The 23,118-nt window shown below is 35.7% G+C and overlaps 1 protein-coding gene and 1 long non-coding RNA gene across 12 annotated transcripts; one reads left to right on the top strand and one right to left on the bottom strand.

Annotated features, from left to right (window-relative positions):
* Positions 1-1,484: 1,484 nt before the first annotated feature.
* Positions 1,485-11,164, top strand: LOC122358476 (NXPE family member 3-like). Of its 10 annotated transcripts, none has more exons than XR_006252609.1 (10): positions 3,192-3,287; positions 3,905-3,969; positions 8,903-8,999; positions 9,073-9,311; positions 9,421-9,836; positions 9,940-10,007; positions 10,179-10,382; positions 10,462-10,608; positions 10,703-10,799; positions 10,911-11,049. XR_006252609.1 is itself a non-coding variant. In XM_043258288.1 (9 exons), the coding sequence occupies exons 1-9, from the start codon at positions 3,275-3,277 to the stop codon at positions 11,067-11,069; spliced, it is 1,599 nt and encodes a 532-aa protein (XP_043114223.1). In that variant the 5' UTR covers positions 3,192-3,274; the 3' UTR covers positions 11,070-11,164. The 10 variants fall into 10 exon arrangements, 7 of the variants coding, with proteins under 7 accessions (XP_043114222.1, XP_043114225.1, XP_043114223.1 ...); XR_006252608.1 differs by having other exon boundaries at positions 10,892-11,031; XR_006252607.1 differs by having other exon boundaries at positions 10,878-11,015.
* Positions 4,806-22,770, bottom strand: LOC122358481. 2 transcript variants are annotated; one of them, XR_006252610.1, is made up of 6 exons: positions 22,644-22,770; positions 22,275-22,405; positions 10,235-10,303; positions 9,377-9,546; positions 5,858-8,063; positions 4,806-5,605 (listed from the first exon to the last, which is right to left on the bottom strand). It is a non-coding gene; the product is annotated as an uncharacterized LOC122358481 (long non-coding RNA). The 2 variants fall into 2 exon arrangements; XR_006252611.1 differs by lacking the exons at positions 22,275-22,405; positions 22,644-22,770 and adding an exon at positions 15,989-16,086.
* Between the last annotated feature and the right edge of the window lie 348 nt (positions 22,771-23,118).

The following is a 23,118-nucleotide window of genomic DNA, read 5'->3' as shown; positions in this document are numbered from 1 at the left end:
CTCCCACCAAATTTTGCTATGCTGGTTGAAAATATCCTCACATCCCGATAGCAACAACTTTTAATTGGTCTAAATGTATCTATATTTATATCCTCCGTGAAAGACGTAGGACCATAAAATGTTTGTCCACTCCAGGGACGTTGTAGACCACCCAGCTCCGGATAAAGAATTCAGTTTAAGAATTAAACAAATCAGCTGAAGACTTTTTCCCACGGAAACCCTGAGAACATAGCTTAGTTAAAACATTTCATGCATTTGGGAAAAAAATGTTTCGTTGACAATGAATTTTACTTTTAAAATGTGAGGCAAGTGCAACTCTGGTGTCCCAATTATTTGCGCAGTGGTGTGATTTAAAAAAAAAAAACCCACACAAACAAAAACACTTATTTTCTGAGAAACTATAGTGACCTCTCCTGGTTGGATATCATATTAACATCAAACTGAAAGCAAATGTTTTAAAATTGATCATCCAAGAATGTTTACACCCATATTTACATAAGGCCAGAGGCACATTTCTTTCGGGTGTCCAATGCCTGATTATGGATACGATATTCACTGCAAAAAAAGACAACTAGGATTGGAACCTGGAATGTTTGAATACTGGACCAAAGCGGCCGACAAAATGCTCAGAGAATTGAATCATTATGGGAAGTGATCAGAGCTGACAAAAATATGCTGTACTCTTACTCTTATGGACACGTCTGGGGCTCTTCGCCCATTTGCCTGAGAGAATCGGTTTCATACAGTTGTAAAGGAAAAGGGAATTGAACTCTAATGGCAGACTCGCTAAGAGCTTGATTGCAGGCGATCTGACCAATCAGAATGTGAATATTGTGTGGCTACTGCTGTCCGCCATCTTGTCCCACATTATTCTGTTGAAAAAGGCCCGTGATCAAAATCTTTTACTGCAAAAAGACTGTCACTGCGACAGTCCAAAGTGTAGTAAAATACTGTTTTTGTAGGCTATATAAAAGAATTAGTTCACCACATCCTCTTTTACCTCTGATTCAAGAATATTTATCTCATTTCATTTCCTTTTAATACAAATTAGTGAAATAATCAAAAATTAAAAAAATAAAATAAATAAAAGTGTTGGGTAGGGTTAGGGTAGTTATTGTCCCAATAAGGGTGTCAACCATGGCATCTATTTAATCATTTTAATTAATATGAACATTTACACTCAAGTTGTATTGTTTTATAATGTACTTCGATACTGAAGTGCAGATAATTGCCACTTGCAATAAGTAGTATAGCAGAAAATGCTACGTTTTATCTCACTTTGTGTGCTCATTTCATTTTCTTATAATACAAATGTGTACACTCATGGATGAATGTATGACAGTAGAAAGAGCTCCTTAAGAGCTTTCATTTTGTCAAGTTACGCCGCTTCTTGCTACTGAAAATGGTGGGACAGCTAAAAAAAAAAGAGTTAACAGGAAAAAGGAAGGCGTGTCAGAGAGAGAGAGAGAATAAATACACAGAAACAAAGCTGATAAAAACAGATGTACGGAGACATGCTGCTACATATACAAAAAGCTAAAAGTGGACATGCCCCAACACTGTAAGTTATTTCAGAATACTTTTGCATTTAATTTGCTTGCTAAATGCTGTAAGGCACAATATAACCAACTTAGACTATATAAAAATGAAGTTTATTTAGCAACATTATATATCACTAATTAAATAAATAAAATAAAATGTCATTTTATGTAGGGTACTCTTGGGGGCCCTAAGCAGCCGCTTAGTTCACTCATGGGTATCAGTAAAAAAATCACTCAATAAATGCATTAAATTTGAAAGCCATATTACTACAAAATAAACATTAAAGTCCCCATGAAATCAAAATTGAATATATTTATTTTCTTAGCTTACTATTTCCATGGTGAACAATTCATTTGTGCAAAAAAAATCCAGAAAGAACTTGGTTTGCTTTTTCTAATCTTGAATCCAAACCAGAAAATGCTCATATCCTCTGAAACAAAGGGTCTTCTCTGATGACATCCGTTTGCATGGTCTTTTTTATTACTTTTGCACGGTGGTTGAAGTTGTTTCTACATAGAAACCCATGTTAATCCATGAAAAAGTTTTAATTCAGTCTAACTAACGTGAAGTCTAAATATTTACAGAGGGTTAAGCTGTGATGATGTCGGCTGCCACAGTAACGTTAATAATTGAAGGAATTCCTTTAACTAAGTTAAGGACTGTTTTGCACACCAGAAAACCTGTCATGTTAAATACTTCAAATGTTAGTATAAATGTTAATATAAGAGTTAAATGTGACAAAAAACTAATCAGCTTCATCATCTGCCAAAATAAAGCAATAGTTGGTCAAAGCTGCACGGGGATTAATGCAGAAAATTCAAGCAGCCAATCAGAATTTAGCAGCTTAGTCTCTGATTGGCTGGTTTTATGGCATGTTGAATAAAGACGCACTTTTTCTACACATAATGAAGACAGAATTGTGACAGATCTCTATTTCTACTGAACCATGAATGTCTTTTCACTAACTCAGCTGCGCTCTTTTCATGGGTCTGGTATATGAATAGACAGCTGTACCAGTTTCGGCCGACAGGTGGGACTGTTGTCAATGACAAGATTCAAGACACTTCCTTACATATGATTTAAAACAGCCCAGTCAATATAATCTCGCTAATAGATAAATAAAAGATTTACCATCAATAGTGTATATTCTTGTAATGATTTTACTGGTAAATCTGCAGTAGATGCTTTAAAACACAGTTTTTTTAAATTTTTAAATTTTTTTTTTTTTTTTTTTTACTTACGAAACCAAAAACTCCTCTCCAATAAAATGATTAGTTATTTATACATTAGAAGAGCTGACGCTTCACGGAAAAGGTTGTACTGTTAGCCATTACTTCAGTTGCTTGAATTAGCAGTACATACCGAGGGGAGAAAACCACAAAGACTTAAATAGCTTCTAACTAACTTTACACGAGTGTCATAGCAAACAAAAATAACTTTGTGTGCTCATTTCATTTCCTTATGATACAAATGCGTATGACTGTAAGACTATTTTTGACGGTAGAAAGAGCGCCTTCAGAGCTTTCATGTCAAGTCACGCCCTTCCTGTTCTGAAAATGACTGGGACAGCTAAAAAAAAAAAAAAAAAGAGTTAACGGAAAAAAGGAGGAAGGAGTGTCAGAGAGAGAGAGAATAAATAGACAGAAACAAAGCTGATAAAAACAGATGTACGGAGACATGCTGCTACATATACAAAAAGCTAAAATGGACTTAATTACATGTTTTAATAAACATGCCCCAACACAGTAAGTTATTTCAGAATACTTTTTATTGCATGTAATTTGCTTGCTAAACACTGTAAGGCACAATATAACCTGCTTAGGCTATATAAAAATGAAGTTTATTTAGCTGCATAACATTTGACGCATCAGTCAACATCCTATAACAGAAAACTTTTAGTTTGTTCCTTCAGTTGTTAGAGGCTTACTATAATCTGGCTAAACTTTTACACAATATGATTTAATATCCTCCTCATTAATATATAAGTGTCATTATTGTAAAATACTAATTTATGGTTGTCTCACTTTGACCCTAATATAGCAGACAATTACTGAATAAAAAGTCAAATGACAAACCAGCCTTTTTCCTCTGTTAAGTAGGTGATAATACAAATAATACTGAACACAGAATTGCAGTTGAATTCTCACTATATTATACAGGATAAAAGCAAATAACACTCATAGTATAAAAATAAATAATACTCATAGTATAAAAATAAATAAATAGTAACTTCACCTGACACCAAAGGTTTACTGACTGAAATCATGTAAACCCAATATATTTTTTAACATTTAACATCCGTAAAATAATCTTGTAAATAGTTTGTACAAATGCTTAGTCTTTGTTTTAATTGCTTTTACAGTCCATAGAGAAAGATCCTGTTTATGGAAACTTTTTTCTGGGCTCTGTCTACTGGTGTGTTTTCTGGTGAGTTCTTTAAAAGATCTTTTTATGGCTGCTATTAGTTTTCTAAATCAAATTTACCGGCATTTTGGTCCTACGATTATGCATTTTTCCAGCGTACACATCATGAGGCCAAATTATTATTTCTTTGTCTGAGACAAAATTTAGGTTCCTGTTTATGCTCAAAGTGACTTATTACCAGCCCTCTCTCATAGTTCTATATTAAGCGGGGCTTGATAAATGAGCAGGGCCGTAGCTGAGGTTTGTGGGGCCCCCAGTGCAAGTTGCTTCTGTGGGACCCGTTTGTACAAATAGTACATAAGTGCAATTATAAACAGAAAATAGACACAAACTAAACAATGATTTAAGCTTTTTCAAGTTTAGGTAACAGAATAATCATATGTAAAATAGCATTGCATAATTTTCACTTTATAAACGAAACGGACTCATTCTTGATGAATCTACAACAGGAATTCAGCCAAGAGCAGCGACTAACATTAAGAACGCCAACAGCAGCTAGTACATGAGGTGCAACCACTTAATGCATGTCAAGTATCCCCAAATTAGTTGACTTTGCTAGAAATTTGCGAGGAAACCCGTTGCATTAAACAAGATTAGATTTTACACTGGCTAAAACTAAACAGGTTAAGCTGTATAAACCAAATGTTAGTGGGTGCAGTAGAGAAACCAGGTTCGCATTAGTAGTCTTTACTAAAAATCATTAGTTCATATTACTTTTTTTGTAGGTACATTTTATTTAAAAAAAAATTATTACATTAATTTCAGGTATTGACACATTTTATATTTACATAAAGCCTTATAATTAAGAAATTGTACTAGTTAATTTAAGAAATAATAACAGCATTTCAATGTTTTTATTGCTCATAAAAACAGGTAACACGATGTTGTTTGTTAACACCTGTGCAAATGGCTTACAGTAACAGGAACACATAGTATTCAACAATATGCCATATCCTTCTGAATGACTAGACTGGATAAGCATTAAAACTCGAGTTTTAATCAAGTCTCTAAAGCTTAAGGATAACCACTTTGAATTTTAAACACAAAACACTGTTAAACTTTACATCACTTACTGCAATGACATGACATTTTGAACAAGATAATCTCTTCAGAGATTAATTGTGCAACTCAAGAACAATACAAGAACAACGGCCATTCCTGTCAAGATTAAATTGCAAGCTATTTTTTTTAATGCTTGTAACTTGGGCTTTAAGTCAGTGTGCCCGAACGTGAGAAGTACTTGTTGGATGAATTGGAATGTGTTCTTCATCGATTTGGGGTAGTTAAGATGCAGTGCATATGTAAGTCCAAAAAGAATACACATTGCTTTTGACAAGTCTTTAATGCTTTCCATCACAACTTCTCCCTCAATGACAATCTTGAATGAGGCTGGACTGAGATGCAGAGAAGATGGAGTCACAGCACCTTCATGCTCAACAAGGAGGATTGTTTTTTTTTATATAATACAAGTGTACAATGGACCAACCTTGGATTGTTTTAAAAGCTGTGTCAACAGCTGTCCGACATTCCCTCTCTTAGATCGAAAGATCTCAATTAGATGAAGACTGTGTTGATCAATGCTTTCATAGAATTCATGCTTGAGGTTCTTTCCCACAATCCTGTTAAACTCCATGAACACCTGCAAAATAAGAGTACAGAATAGAGAGCATTACATTTACACACCCGTATGCCGTCCAAGATGTAGATAAAATAATGAAATCGAACAATTGTTATTCATACAAAATCCATATAAAATAGGTGTCTTGTTAATTTGCATTATATGGACCAAAAATTGTGTTAATCTGAAGAAAGTCATCAGGATGAGACTGTAAATGACACTGAATCAAATAATAACAGAAACCTTGATGAGTTATAAGACTCTTGAACACACCTGATCCTCCGTAAAAAGGGAAGGCCAGCGCTCCACCATCTGACTTATGGCAGGCTCGGTCTCCATCACTTCTCTTCTTCTTAGTGCAAATGTAAGTTCCATTTTCTCTTTCACAAGTTGTCCATTTGGTGTTCGTTTCTGCATTTCATCGACCAAGATCTTGCGGGCATCCTCAAGGCCTGTTCAAATCGAATCCATCTGGAAAGTTGGGTAAGAAGTTGAGCTCGCCTTTTTTTGCATTAATATTTTTGTTAGCTGATTCTCCTGGACTTGAATGCCCTCCACACTTACCAGAATTTACTGCAACATCACTGCAACACCCCGACTGTCTGAGCTTTGACCTGTAATTAGCCATGTTATATTTTAAACTGTTCTTCCGACCACTGCAGCTACTGGTTGAGCCTTTCTCTTGGAGACAAGGATGCTTGTTTATCAGTGCTGCTGCAGCTTTTTCAAACTGAGCATTGTTTGGATATGCTGTGAAGCAATACTCTCTCCCAATATCTCAAGGACCTCGTTTTTAAGATCTTTTGTTACTTTAAGGAGTGTTCCATCCCTAAGATACAGATTTGCTTGTCTGAGTCTATACCCGACATCAAAAGAGAAATTTGGGACTTCAAATTGCTCTGGCCACTGTGTTCGTCGCTCCTGAGACGATTGTGAAAGGATTTCGGTATCTGCCGTACTGTGGCTGTCATCTAAGCTTTCTACAGATGCTAAAACAGGAACCAGCTCAATTACAGAGATGACTTGGATTGTTGCTTTTTCAGGAAGCCGCTGATCTCTGCTTCAAAAAGCCCCTCCCATCACTCTTCAAAAACGTAAAATACAGAGTGATGTCTACTTAACTTGATCAGTGCAGGCAATTAGTCGTCTGAATAGTGCAAACAACTACTAATTTTTAGCAGTGACAACTAAAACAAAACAAAACAATAAAGAATAAGTAATGACTGCTTAAAAACCTTAGTTTAGACAAAATCCGGGTTAAGATGTTGGTGTACTGAAAAGTAGCCAAATAAACCAGCAGACAATGCATTTACAGAACATAAATATTATTCAAAATTGTAATTTTGTTACGAGATTTATGTTTTTGTGCTAAATATTAAACAGCAGAGAGCATCTGCAAAACAACGTATCTCGATCTATTTCTAGCTAGAAACAGATTGATGCACGATGACGATTATAATGGAATATAATAGCAAACAAAAGGTAGGCTGAGGTAAATATTGTTAAGCTGTTATCAGTTTATGAAACAGAAGCTTATTTTTATTACAGAATTATAGACCCAGTTACTAGAAAGTTACTTTTAAGTAAAATGATACATTATTTTAAAATGTCCATTTGCTGATGTTTGATGTTCTTCGCTAAAACAAAAGTATACCCTAAGTAGGTTGTGCTAATTAACTGTGCTCTGATCTGATCAGGGGTACGTTTCCCAACAGCAACTATGGGCGCAAGTTCCGTCGCTACCAATAGAGTTCAATAGAAATAACAAGATTGATCATAGTTAGCTAACGATGGTTTTAAGAAACGCACCCCTGGCTGACACAAACCCCCCATGTCGAATTTATCCCTCCTCCACCCCCAAAACATGGTGAATTTAACCCTTTAATATGTGCAAATTTTTTTAATATTTGTATAATTACCATTGCCCATAGGTATTATATATTACAAATTAAATAAATGAAATAAAACAAAATGTCACTTTATGTAGGCCACTCTTGAGGGCCCTAAGGAGCCGCTTAGTTCGCTCATGGGTATCAGTAAAAAAAAAAAATCACTCAATGAACGCATTTGTCACACATGTGGACTCCTTTTTGTTGTCCTGTCTGTCAGCCTGTAACTGTAGTGTTTATTTCGTTCCTAGAAGATTAAAATTAAGTTTATTTTTCCTCGTTGAGTGCTCTCTCTCGCAAACCACACTCGTGACAGCATTAAATTTGACAGCCATATTACTACAAAATAAACATTAAAGTCCCCATGAAATCAAAATTGAATATATTTATTTTCTTAGCTAGCTATTTTCGTGGTGAACAATTCATTTGTGCAAATCCAGAAAAAAACTTTGTTTGCTTGTCTTATAATACAAATGGATGAATGTATGACAGTACTTTTGACGATAGAAAGTGCTCCTTAAGAGCTTTCATGTCGTCAAGTTACGGCCCTTCTTGCTTCTCACACCTCGATATACCCTGGAGAATGGGTGCTAAAAAAAAGACAGGAAATAATAAAAAAAAAGGGGAAAGAGTGTCAGAGAGAATAAATACACAGAAACAAAGCTGATAACAACAGATGTACGAAGACTCCACGTACTGCTCCACATACAAAAAGCAAAAAATGGACTTAACAATTACATGTTTTATTAATTTACAAAGTTATTTCAGAATACTTTTGCATTAATTTGCTTGCTAAATGCTGTAAGGCACAATATAACCTACTTAGACTATATAAAAATGAAGTATATTTAGCCGCATTATATATCACTAATTAAATAAAATAAAATGTCATTTTATGTAGGGTACTCTTGGGGGCCCTAAGCAGCCGCTTAGTTCACTCATGGGTATCAGTGAAAAAATCACTCAATAAATGCATTAATTTGACAGCCATATTAATACAAAATAAACATTAAAGTCCCCATGAAATCAAAATTGAATATATTTATTTTCTTAGCTTACTATTTCCGTGGTGAACAATTCATTTGTGCAAAAAAAATCCAGAAAGAACTTGGTTTGCTTTTGTAATCTTTAATTACAGGAAAATGTAATTAGAAAATGCTCATATCCTCTGAGACATCCGTTTGCAGGTTTGGGCATAAACTAACATAAGTTCTTTCCAAATGAAACACCTACTTTACTACATCCAATCAATTCAAAGTAGAACAAAATTCCTCATTCAATATTCTGTTTCTCACTGAAATATGTCACATTACGAAACAAAATGCCAACATGCCCTAAATTTGATCTAGAATGAAATGATGACTGGATGTTTAGTAACAGTAAAATGAGTAAAATTAAATCAAATATGCTGACTATTGTGTATTCGTAGGCTATATGTTTTTATATGGGAAATGAAAGAAAGAAACGCCCTTCACCCAGATTTCTGTCTCAGCACAGTGCAGAAGGCCACAAATCTTCAAACTCAGGTTCTCTTACAAGTTTCTGTAACTAATAGGTCTCAGTCTCAGTCACTAATAAACTCTTTTTACTCTGAATTAGGAATAGGTTTAAATGGGTTACAACAGGCTGTTTACTGGGCAGAGCCTGACAGACCAATCACAGATGTGTCCATGAGTACTAGTCCAGCTCACACCACATTCATCATAGAGAACCTGAAAGAGAGCTACCAAATTGGTGAGGAGCTTATTGTTACAGTGCAAGCAAAGGACTTTGGTAATAAATCTAAGAGTTATGGAGGTGACTTTTTTCAAGCCAAGCTGTTCTCGTCTGATCAAAAGGTCAGTGATTGTGATACACAATATTTTAATAGAAATACTAACCTGTTGTACATCAACATATGTACCTGGGTCAGAGAGAAAAAGTTCTCTCACTGTTTTTCTGTTACAGGCCAGTGTTTTTGGGGAGGTGGTGGATCTACTCAACGGTTCCTACTCTGTTCGTTTTCTCCTGCCGTGGGTCGGTGAGGCTCAGGTAGCTGTGCGTCTAATTCACTCCAGTGAAGCTGTGCAGGTCCTAAAGCGTCACAGAGATACTGACTCTGACAGAGTGTACTTTAATGGATATTATGAGGGACCAGGACCAGATAAGTCCAGGTTGAGTGAAATGGTGAACTGTAATGTGAAGTGGGACAAGAATGGACTAGAGAGCATGGGAACCAAAGACTGTTGCTGTGAATACAACGATCCCCGCACCGGAGAAACATGGCGCTGCCAGAGACCCAAATCTCTGCCATGTAGTGCCCTTGTGTACCACTCCATGGGCGGTTATAGAAACCGTCTGACTAATCAAGAGAAGATGCTAATGTGAGAATAAAGGATTCTTGATTACTTTACTTATTTTATTTATTAATTTATTTAATGCATTGATGGAAGGGAATATGACAGACAAACATGTTCTCTTTGGCAGGACACAAACTAACAAAGGTGTCAATGGAGATAACAGCATCATCACAATTCATGGAAATGAAACTATTGGTATGTTGCACAATAGTTTAAGCCAGATAAATAGTACAATACAGATATTCTGGGAAATATGCTGCCAAAAATAATAATTTGTTTCCAATAACTATAGTTTAGGCAAATATTGGCAAACTCATAGATTTTTTACATTACAGACGTTACAGGCTTTATTTATTTAACTTCCAGATGTAACAGAAAAATGTCATCCTGGTATACACACTCCAGTTCCAGCCGGATTTTACCTGAATGATGTGTGGACGTCTTTTGTCTGTAGCACTCAACATTTTACACCTCAGACGACAACAGAGTGCCTGAAAAACAAACACATCTACATGATGGGAGACTCCACTATGAGACAGTGGTTTGAGTTCCTTGTGAAAACAGTACCAAGTGAGATTAATTTTATATTATATATCCAATGCAATTTTGGGATCATGTTTGTTGCGGTCACTCAGTTTTTGTTTTTTAGCCCTGAAGCAGATGAACCTGCATGTCCAGTATAAGTCAGGGCCGCTTTTAGCAGTGGATGTGGAGAACAACATTGACCTACACTGGAGGGCTCACGGTGTTCCCCTTCGTACTCTAAAAACAGCACTTGCTGATCTGCACTATATCAGTAATGAGATCGATGATCTGGCTGGAGGACCCCACACTGTCATTATGTTCAATCTGGGGCCCCATTTCACCACTTACCCTCTGGATTTCTTTAGGCATAGAGTGTTGAGGATCCGTGAAGCTGTTCTAGCGTTGTTACAGCGGTCTCCTGACACTACCGTCATAATCAAGACTGTCAACACTGGCTATAAGGTAAGCATATACAATATCATGTGTTCACATACAAGAAGGTTTAGGGTTGATGTTGGCTTTCTCTGTGTTTAATATTAGGATATTTTTGGCAGTGACTGGTATTCTCTACAGTTGGACAGAATTCTGCGATGGGCTTTTCAGGACGTTGGGGTTTATATTCTGGATGTGTGGCAAATGACGGCGTGTCACTACAGCAATGAAAACATCCATCCAGGCCCTGTCATCATCAAAAATGAGATTGACATTTTACTCTCGTTTATCTGTCCTTAAATGCCTCATATGATGCTATTTTTGTAAAGATCACTCCTCGCAACATATGATTACTTTAATGAATTAAAATGATTCATTTTTACTAAAAGTGAAAATCGGGTAATGTGTTTAAAACTACTCTACTTTTCCCATATGATAGTGTTTAAAAGTAATGTTTTAAAATTGGGGGATAAAGTCTTGACTGTCATGCGAATAAAGCTGACCATTTTGTCCTCCTGTAATATCACACTGTAATATCAACAGTGCATTTCCTTAGGCAGCCCCACCTAGAGAAACACTTATTTTAAAGTTAAATGAAATATTCTGCTGGTTAATTTGGAAATTTTGCCTCCATAACACAGCTAGTATAAAGAACAATAGTAACAATTCCAGTACATTTCTATAAAGGCAGTTTCTAATTATTTGTATTTTTTCTCATGCACTGAGCCAAACATACTCTATTCAGTAGCACTGGGGGCAGCTTTTCACATCACTTTTAGACATGCACGCCCCCTAACTGTTTCCCCTCTGGGAAGCAAAACAATGGAGGATCAAGAAAACAATGAAACAGTCCAAAATGTTTTGACACAGATAAATTAGAAAAATAAAGGAACTAGTTACAAGGAAATGGATATACAATCATCAGCCTCAAGGAGGATGTGGCGTCCTTTACGCTAGACACAGAAACACCCTGTCTAGCATGTCTAGCGCATAAGATGCCCATGCCCACTCCTTAAGGCTTATTTATTATTATTATTATTATTATTATTATTATTATTCTATTCAGCTTAGTCTTTTCATCCTATACCATCAATGATTCACACCCCAGCTCAGAAGGTGGCCTCAATGCACCTTTTTTTTTTGATTCTGCTCAGTGTCAAGTCTTAACTGCTTCAAACAAAGATCAATTAAAGTGGCAATATTTGAGGGCTCAAAAAGACCTTTGATTAATTTAGCCCTATCCCCAAGTTATCCGATTACTTGAATTAGTAATTAGCAAATGTACTGAATTACATATTTTCATATTTCTGTAAAGTTGGTGTGCCTGAAGTTTATTCCCTTAAATGCAAATAATTTTGATATTTGTTTTGGTTTAACTTTGAAAAGGTACAGGTGATCTATCATTATGTATTATTGTCTTTACTATTTGACTATGAAAATTTTATCTTTCTAAAAAAAAAATGCTTTTTTCCTGGCTTAATAAATTTACTTGTTTAAGAAAATAGCAATGGATGGGACATGGGACATGGCTCCTATTTAAGAGGATTAAGGCTGCTGATTTGATTTGACTGTTGCTATGACATCAAGACGTTCCTGGATCATGCCACATTCGGCCCCAGTTAAATACTAAATTCACAAGGCAAGAAGTACTTGCTTCTGGTTTATAGTTATCACTTAAAAGATCTCACCTAAAAAAAGCCCTAAAAACATCTTACATACTAACAAATTACAATCATACATTAAATCTTTTTAACAAAATCACCCCGATAATTATTATTATTATTATAGTTATTATTTACCCAAATAAAGTTATTCAAGTCATCTTGTGATTTTAAGTGTGGAATAGAATTTGCTATAGGTCCAGTTCTTGTGACGTGACTTTGATTGACAGGGTTACTTGAATAAATTATTTTGGTTGTATATTCCGTCTATATTTTCATCTGGAACCTGTCTTTGGCAAACGAACCTGTGTCCTTTTGCATAAGGCTATTATGTCCCAGCATATTTCAATTCTGTCGCTTCCAGTAACGTGCTAAACTAACAAAACAAAACTAAATAAGTCTTCCTCCCTAATCTTAGCCCTCCACCTTGCCACACATGGAATGCCCTTACTACCTGCTACATTCTCATTCCCTTTTTACACCTATTGCTGATGATCAGGACCCTTGGGTACCCCTTTAGTGTAATTTTGTCAATGTGCAGGTCTCCATTGCTTTGAATAAGAAACCCTTGGCATCAGTATGCCATGATACTGGGAATTTTATTATCATGATTAGATTATAAATTGCCATTATTGCATATGTTGTTTTTTTTGTAAACAGTCACAACAGTTTAATTTACATTACGCTATTTACAAATTTGAGCACATACCCCAACCCCTTACCTTACCATTTGTCAATAAATCACTAGATATAATAGCCAGATACAACTACCATCATTGTTTATTCAGAAAAGGATTAATGTTCCAAGCCTTCTGAGGCAAAAGGATTGATTTGTGAGAGGAGTAAGCGCTATCGTTGTTTCTGTCCTCTGTAAAGCTCTTCCTGTTTGCTTTGCTGCAGTCTCTGACAGTGTTCGAAATGACATATATGCTTACTGACCAGTACAGTGTATACTGCCTACTAATGTTTAGAGTAGTGTTTGAAACGATATACAACAAATGTTTCAGAGTAGTATGTTTAATTGTGACAAACAAATTTAATTCAGCTCAGCCGTCACCTCACAAATGTGCTCACCATTGTTTTTACAAGGGCTTGTTTAATAAGGCTCATGGTAGTAAAAAATGCAATATTGCCAAATTTAACTCATTTCCAAAATTATAAACTTGACATATTTGACTGAACTGAATCAACACTGAGCTGTCTTTATCTGAACAATTATATTTTTGCAGTTACACTAATTGGAAAAGTGATTTTAATGACTCTCTGTGTTCATACTAGGGGTATAACCCCAGTGTCCTGGTCATATTCCCTCCACTGGCCCTTATGAATCCCAATAATCCCCATCACTAGATTGGCTCTATCCCTCTCTCTCCTTTTCATCCGTAGCTGGTGTATGGTGAGTGCACTGTTGGCATTGACCTGTGGTGATTCTACACACTGGTGGTGGTTAAGAGACTCCCCTCACATGACTGTAAAGTGCTTTGGGTGTACGGCAATACACAATAAAGCGCTATATAAATGCTTCATTCATTCATATATTCTAGTTGCACTAAATGCACATAATGCTAAATTCTGTTTACACTAAAATAGCAGCATGTTCTTTAGATACTTATACTTTGGTACTGTAGTACATTACTTTTATTAAGTGAGCCTTTTATTTTCTCTTCAAATATTTACTAAATTTTTTATATGAAAATACATTTCTGATCTGGTATGTGATAGGAAAAGGAGTAGCAGGAGTTTGACAAAAGGCAGATTCAAACGTGGGTCGATCACTTTTTCAGTACACACCATATTTGCATACTTGCTATGTCACTACAGATGGACATGTGTTTCCAGTGCTGCTTATCACAGTCAGTCATTGGTGGCTGTTTATATAGATAGGTTCAGCCAACAAATAGTTCTAAACTTCTCCATAGAGCAAATACACTCTAACCGTTCCTTTTTAGCTGAATTAAATTTTGTTTGCATAATTAAAATATTATTTTTATTTATATATTACATTACCATAATATTAGGATTATTATTATTTGCATGAAAATTATTTATTTGCATTAAATATTTGCATTATTTGCATTGAGTGCATGAAAACAGGAGCGTGCCTTGCAAGCTAGGGACTATTTTCCACAGTTATTACGCCAGAATGAGAGTTTAGTTCCTAGTCATATTGACCTAGAAAAATTTTCCTTTTTTCCTTTTAATTTTCCGCCAGTCTTAGTGTACGATGTAACTACAGAAGACTCAAGTTTTCAATATGAAAACCTATTGAAGCTCTTTGGTCATATTTGAACACAATGCTACTGCTCTAATCGGATTCAATGATCTATGCTAAGCTATGCTAAAAGTGCTATCACCAGACCCAGAGAACGGCTGATAAGATTACAAAACAGTAAAAATCAACTTATTAACTTTGGGGGAATTGGAGACTGAGCCTATTTGCAAAAAAAGTGAAGTGTTCCTTAATAGCTAATATGTTGTTGAGTCTTGTAGTCTATTATGATGCAGTACCAAAATACTCCTCCGGACACGGACAGATGCAAGCTATTCTGACTTTGAGTCAGGTTGATGTCCTGGAGGAAGTCCTGACCCACGTGGTCAAGACACATCCTGAGGTGTTTCATTCATTAGGGAGGCAAGACAAAACACAAAGGGGTATTGAAAATTTGCGATTATAGGATTGTTATTTCAGCTTACTATGAAAAATATCAGGAGTTTCTGATAAGAGCAAAAGTTGTCTCGTTTTATATGTAACGGGTACCGCAGCGGCAGAACGATGTCAGCAGATAAATTTCCTGAAATACAGGAAAATAATCAGGAGACAGGGCAACAGCGTGTCGAGTGCTCGGAACTCTCTCCATTTAGGTTTTACTTCACAGTTCACAATAACATATTTCGTTCTTTAGAACGTTTTTATATTTAATGCAATGTCTTGTAACATTAATGTAAATACTTATTTTCATTCTCAAAATGCACAGTAACAAAATATATAGCATACCTCTTTCATCAATTCTTTGTTTAACATGAAACATATCATACCTGGTATATTACCATTTTGCTTAAGTTATTTTAAGCAAATTAACATGCTTTTATCATCAGTACACAACATTCAATACTCAACTGCATTACTCTTCAACACTCGTTTCTACTTCTTCATATAGTTATAACTTAAAATACATCTCAAATAACTTTAGACCTATACGTTAGCATTTTAACACGTGTTGCACCTAAAATGGCGGATTCACGAGGCAACTTAACTAGCCCCTAACACCTGTATACTAAGCATACACCCACGTGAACAAGAGAAAACTGCACGTGGCCACAAAATAAATAAATAAATGTAACATTAAGACAAATATTAACCCAGATATCAAATAAAGGAATGTTTAGAATGACTCACACATTTGGTCAAGATTACATTTGGTCGTGAAAAACAGTATTGAAACGCGGCTGAAACAGTGACGAAACTTTACCTCACATAACCAACTACCTGGCCAGCATAGTTAGTTAATGTCCCTCTTTTGTTTTATCATATTTTTGTGATGTATGCACATTACCAACCTGAAATACAGGAAAATAATCAGGAGACAGGGCAACAGCGTGTCGAGTGCTCAGAATTCTCTGCAGTTATTTTTCAGTCCATGAAGATGACAGAGAATCACTAGCCCCTGCTGTCCCTAGCGTGCATCACAATAAGCTCACGATAACGACACATAAGCATCTGAAATAAACTGCATTTCAAGGTATTGAAAAAAATATATATAAACATTTATATAATATATAAAAGTTCAATGCCATTTATTACACCACACAATTGTAATACTTTTGTGGACGTCACACATACATTAGTCAGTATGCTGACCGTAGCGAAATGACTGAACCCGAAGATGAGGGCAGATGAAATTGTAGAGCTTATGGGACATTATCAAAGGCTTTCCTATCTTAAACCAAAGATAAAGAGGTTAAAGTAGATGATGAGGTCAAGGACAAATTGATGAGAGAATTAGAGTTTAAGACTAGAAGTGTGAAAAACTGACACTGGTAATATATGAAGTGTAAGGATTTAAAAAGACTTGTATGATAAATACAATATTATGCTTTTAAGATGAGTACATGCTATTATTTCTTTACACTTTTTGTGCTCATGAGTGTGTTGATGTTGTTGTTGAGATGGCAAAAGACAAATTTAGAACCCATTTATATAAACTCGGTCCACCACGAAAAACAGAACTGAAACAAAAAAAAAAAAAATTACATCTATTATTACATTACAGGGAGTGCAGAATTATTAGGCAAGTAGTATTTTTGAGGATTAATTATTGAACAACAACCATGTTCTCAGTGAACCCCAAAAACTCTATCAAAGCTGAATATTTTTGGAAGTTTTTAGTTTTAGCTATTTTGGGAGGATATCTGTGTGTGCGCAAGTGGCTATTACTGTGCATAATTATTAGGCAACTTAAACCAAATATATACCCATTTCAATTTTTTATTTTCACCGGTGAAACCAATATAACATCTCAACATTCACAAATATACATTTCTGCCATTCAAAAATAAAACCAAAACAAATCAGTGACCAATATAGCCACCTTTCTTTGCAAGGACACTCAAAAGCCTGCCATCCATGGATTCTGTCAGTGTTTTGATCTGTTCACCATCAACATTGCGTGCAGCAGCAACCACAGCCTCCCAGACACAGTTCAGAGAGGTGTACTGTTTTCCTTTCTTGTAAATCTCACATTTCATGATGGACCACAGGTTCTCTATGGGGTTCAGATAAGGTGAACAAGAAGGCCAAGTCATTAGTTTTTCTTCTTTTAGACCCTTTCTTGCCAGCCATGCTGTGGAGTACTTGGATGCATGTGATGGAGCATTGTCCTGCATGAAAATCTTGAAGAATGCAGACTTCCTGTACCACTGCTTGAAGGTGTCTTCCAGAAAGTGGCAGTAAGACTGGGAGTTGAGCTTGACTCCATCCTCAACCCGAAAAGGCCCCACAAGCTCATCTTTGATGATACCAGCCCAAACCAGTACTCCACCTGCGCTGGCGTCTGAGTCGGACTGGAGCTCTGTGCCCTTTTCCGATCCAGCCACGGGCCCATCAAGACTCACTCTCATGTCATCAGTCCATAAAACCTTAGAAAAATCAGTCTTGAGATATTTCTTGGCCCAGTCTTGACGTTTCAGCTTGTGTGTCTTGTTCAGTGGTGGTCGTTTTCAGCCTTTCTTACCTTGGGCCACGTCTCTGAGCATTGCACACCTTGTGCTTTTGGGCACTCCAGTGATATTGCAGCTCTGAAATATGGCAAAACTGGTGGCAAGTGGCATCTTGGCAGCTGCACGCTTGACTTTTCTCAGTTCACGGGCAGTTATTTTGCGCCTTGGTTTTACCACACGCTTCTTGCGACCCTGTTGACTATTTTGAATGAAACGCTTGATTGTTCGATGAGCACGCTTCAGAAGCTTGGCCATTTTAAGAGTACTGCATCCCTCTGCAAGATATCTCACTATTTTTGACTTTTCAGAGCCTGTCAAGTCCTTCTTTTGACCCATTTGCCAAAGGAAAGGAAGTTGCCTAATAATTATGCACACCTGATATAGGGTGTTGATGTCATTAGACCACACCCCTTCTCATTACTGAGATGCACATCACCTAATATGCTTAATTGGTAGTAGGCTTTTGAGCCTATACAGCTTGGAGTAAGACAACATGCATAAAGAGGATGATGTGGTCAAAATACTAATTTGCCTAATAATTCTGCACTCCTGTATATATATATATATATATATATATATATATATATATATATATATATATATATACACACACACACACACATCCGTCTGCACTATCAGTGGCGCAGCAAGTAAAAGTGCAAAAGGGTACTGACTGCACTATGAGACAGTTGTCTGAGTTCTGCTTACTGGTTAAAGGTGCAGTATGTAATAATGACACCTAGTGGTTGAAATTGATACTGCGGTCTAAATTCAAAATATTGTTTCTTCAACCCACTCAACACCCACAGGGGTTGTCAGACCAAGGACACAAATGATAAACTAGCACAATTGACAAACAGAAGTCTACAAACGTAACACATTAAACAAATGAGTTAATTTATTTAGTTGTTTTAATATGCCTGTGTACATAGAGCTTTTTAGATGGATGGAAATATGCTTATTTAGGTTGGGGAGAATCTGCTGTCTTTTTCTGTAATCTGGCAACCCAAGCTATCTAAATATTATTGGGCAAACTGTAAGTGGGTGGAATCACACACAGATCAAAACAAGAGCAGCCCTGTGTCATGAAAATTATAAAATCGTATAAGTACTATGAAAACTAAAAACAAAAACTTGTGGTATTTTTAAAATACGGAGCGGTTTCCCTGATAAGTCACATTTGAGGGGCTAAATATCACGTTACTGGGGTCGCTTCAACCCACGGACATGAAAAACATTAAAGTAGCCTAATTCCATGGGAAAACCGCTGACTTGGCAACACTGATGTGAACTTAGCTGAACGTCAAAGAATTTGTACAGCTAAAAATATCCGGATGCAGAAGCTAGACCCATAAAATTTACAAATGGCCCGCACATTTTTAGGAAAAAGGTGGATAGAATGGGAAAACTACTCTACGGTGTCACTATAGGCTGCTTGAAGGTTTTATTATTAGTATATATATATATATATATATATGTGTTTGTGTGTGTGTGTGTGTATATATATGTGTGTGTGTGTATATATTTATATTATTAGTTCACAATTACAACAGACTGTATGATTCACTTCTTCCTTTCATTATTTGTCAAGTAATATTCCACATATATGGCACATGCTTAACAAATTGATAACCACTTACATCTATACCTTGTAACAGACTGTAGCACCTGTCATTGATTTTACAATCCAAAAGACAACAGAATGTCTGAAAGACAAACACACAGAATCAACTACGAGATAGCAAAGTGTTTATCAGTTAGTTATATATTATATAGTATATGCTTGTCACGGTACTGTGCTGGTACATATATGCAAACACAAGAATGATGATGAGCAGTCTTTAACAATGAAGGCTTGAAGAATATTGAAATCAACTGTGAGCGGCAGATCCTTTTCCTATTTAGCTCCCAAACTCTGGAACAATCTCCTAACACTGTTCGGAAAGCAGACACACTCTGTCAGCTTAAATCTAAATTAAAGACCCATCTCTTTAACCTGGCTTACCTCTAACACACTAATTCACTTCTATTACTCAAATCTGTTAAAGGATTGTTAAGCTGCATTAATTAGGTCAGCTGAAAACCGGGAACACTCCTATAACACACAATGCACTTGTTATGCCATTGTAAAAAGAATGGCTTCTACGCTAATACTAGTCTGTTACTTATTCTGTTTCTCAGTTTGTATCCAGATCAGATGGTGGACCGGCATCAAGAGATGACCTTCATCAGAGACCAGAACACCTAGATGAGCCCCTTGCACAAATCACCGGAAACACACACACACACACAATCACACAATATAAGTCCATTACACAATCTGATATAGCTGGGTTTAAAATTGATCTAGCCATTGATCGAGCCTGGTTTCAGCCCAGGTTTATTTTTCTCCATTCTGTCACAGATATGTTTTGGTGTCTTGCAGCTGTCACCTTTGGTTTGCTTAGTTAGGGAAACTTAATTTCAACTAGCGTTGATTTGATTACACAGGCCGTCTTTGCATTTAATAAAAAAAATCTTATCATTATACATTACTATCACTGTATTCTCCTATTTGGTACTGTTCAGTGCTTTGTCACAATCTGCATTGTTAAAAACGCTATATAAATAAAAGTGATTGATTGATTGATTGATTACCTAAGCACACCTGAACAAACTGACACCATAAATACAAGCATACAATTCAAAAAGTGACAATGCTGTAATTGTGGAATCATATTTGTTGGTGTCACTAACTGTTTTGTAACCATGATAAATAGCAGTGGATGCTGAGAATAACAAATTAAGCTGCATAACAAATGAAGTGTTGTTTCGTGTGTGTTTGTTTTTGTTTCGTTTTTTATCTGCAACCTATGGAAGCCCGTTTATAACTCAATTGTGAGTTTATGTCACACAATTCCAGGAAAGCCACGCTTATGCACAGTTGAGCTGCAACCTTGGATCTACACTGACCAGCCACATTACAAAACCACTGGAAATGAATAACAGTCATTATATTGCTACAAGTATCAGTTGGGGGTCAGTTCTTGAATTTCATGAGTTGAAAGCAGGAAAAGTGGACAAATAAATAGATCAGAAAGACTATATGGACCACTGGGTTAATATTATACCAGACCACGATTACTGCTAGCGCTGCCGGTGCTGGTAACTGCTCTTAATGTAGTCAAGGAAAAGCAGATGGAAGATGCAAAAATAGTTTTATTGCCCGTTTTATCATCTATTCAACTATTTGCATAAGAGGAACTAACTATTCAAGGGTGCATAGATGACGATTCCAACTGAATTCAGTAAATACACTCAGTGCTGAATATGTGGTTTGCAGGTGGTGGTATGAGTTGCAATCGTAAAATGTAAAATAGTAGAGTTGATAAGTTAATGAATAAAAAATTCATCATTTCCTCACCCTTATTTCATTCCAAATGACCTTCTGTTGAACATAAAAGATTTTGTAAAATGTTTCCAAATAATTTCAGACAAATTTCTTGAATTTCTCAAATTATGTTCCACAAAAGAAATTCATGCAGAAATTCAGGTTTGGAACGCCATGATGTTGAGTAAATGATTGGGTAAATTTCCTTTTAAGATTTGCATTATTTGTAAGTAAGAAGACTTAACATTTCATTTCAGTTAATTTAAATAAAATCATCTAAAAAGAAAGAAGCATGCAGAGTTTAAAGTCTGTGTAAAGTCAATGCTCTGAGATTGTCACACCACAGAAAAATAACATCTAGCCAAAAAAAAAACAAGAAGTAAATTAAGGTATCAAATAAGTTTAAATAAGAAAAATAAGTTTTCACTATTCTGTGTGCCACCACAGAAATCTATTTGTAAGGTGTTAGCTTCAAGTTCAATTGAGTAGCGTTTTCCAATATTTATAACTGTTTTCAGCCATCACCACTACAGAACCTTTAATGCTTTCATATCACACGACTGTACGGTAATTCTGTGTAATTCACATCTGAATGGATCTATTAACTACATGTATATGGTGAATATGGGTCTGCGTCTCTTTTTAAATATTTTAACTAATCTAAGTCTATAACTATTTGATTGATTATTTTAGTAATCAAGTAATTTGATTATACTAATTTAGTAACTTTAGTATGACTAATAAGGCAGTAATAATTTAAAATACACAAAGTAATATATCTATAATAGAAATGTAAAAAACGTAAGTACATTTTGTATTATAACATTTTGTATTATATGCAGAGGGCGCCAACGACCTGGTGACGTTTTACTCTATAGCGTGATTAAACGACGTTTAAATCCATTTATTTAAAATAATGATGTACAATAAATCACTTATATAAGTGGTTATATCTCAAAGGACAAGGGCTTAATGTTTAATTTCTATGCACTCTGCTGGGTAAAACAATCCAATTGGGGTTATTTTGGTAAACCAACGCTGGGTCAAACGGACAAACTCAAATACTGATTGAAAATGACTATCGCTGGCTTAAAATGAATAAAAATTGGACATACATTAAAAAGCAGACACAAAATTACTAGAAACAACCGTAATAATCAAAACGCGAACATTTATTAACAAGTGAAAACACCAGCTTTCAACTTTACATACACGTAAGTCATTTAAAAAGCATTTAAAAGTGCAACAAAAGGTTACCTGTTGATTCCCGTGCGGGCGTGTCGCTGAAATCTGAGCCGGTAATGGGCTGTTATTCCCCGGGGAAACTGAGAACTTCAGACCGCGGCCTCGCGTTTCACCCGTAGCCGAAAGAAGCCGATGCTGTGACTCTTCATAAACAAACAGTACAGTTTTGAGAACATATTTTAACATCCGAATTAATTTAGAAGCAGTATTATAACGGATAAAGACAGTTTATGTTACGCAATTCAAGGCGTTTTCGTCGCGCGAAACGACCGTTGATGATCATAACTGACTGACATCTCGCCTGTATGTTGCGTCGCGTCAAAGTAAAATAATTTACAGCACAATAAAAGAATTAGAAGATGGAAGAAAACGTATACAAACCCTATTTTTTTTTACTGAAAGTATTTCGACTGTAATCCATCAGATGGGTTATTTTGTAAGAGGTAGGGGGAAGGGTATATCATTTTAATGGTCAACTAATCCAACAGCTGGGTTACACAAAAACTACCCATCAGTGGAAAATAACCCAACATAATGAACCAACAGGCATAACCTATGAGTTAATAACCCATAACCCATAAAAAAGTGTTTTTTAGTGTGGAAATGAATCCATTGGTATGTTGGTCAATAGTTTGACAAAGAGGAATAGTAGTACAGAGATGCAGAGAAATATGTTTCACAAAAATAATAAATTTTCCAACATTCAGATTGACTAAACTCTCCAAGGTAATGTTTTCATATATATATATATATATATATATATATATATATATATATATATATATATATATATATATATATATATATATATATGAAAATATATATTTCATATATATAAACTCGATGGTGTTTCTGG

Source organism: Puntigrus tetrazona, chromosome 15 (assembly GCF_018831695.1).
Source record: "Puntigrus tetrazona isolate hp1 chromosome 15, ASM1883169v1, whole genome shotgun sequence".
Classification (NCBI taxonomy): domain Eukaryota; kingdom Metazoa; phylum Chordata; class Actinopteri; order Cypriniformes; family Cyprinidae; genus Puntigrus; species Puntigrus tetrazona.
The sequence above is the reverse complement of the archived record's forward strand: the minus strand, read 5'-3'. Positions and strand labels throughout refer to the sequence as shown.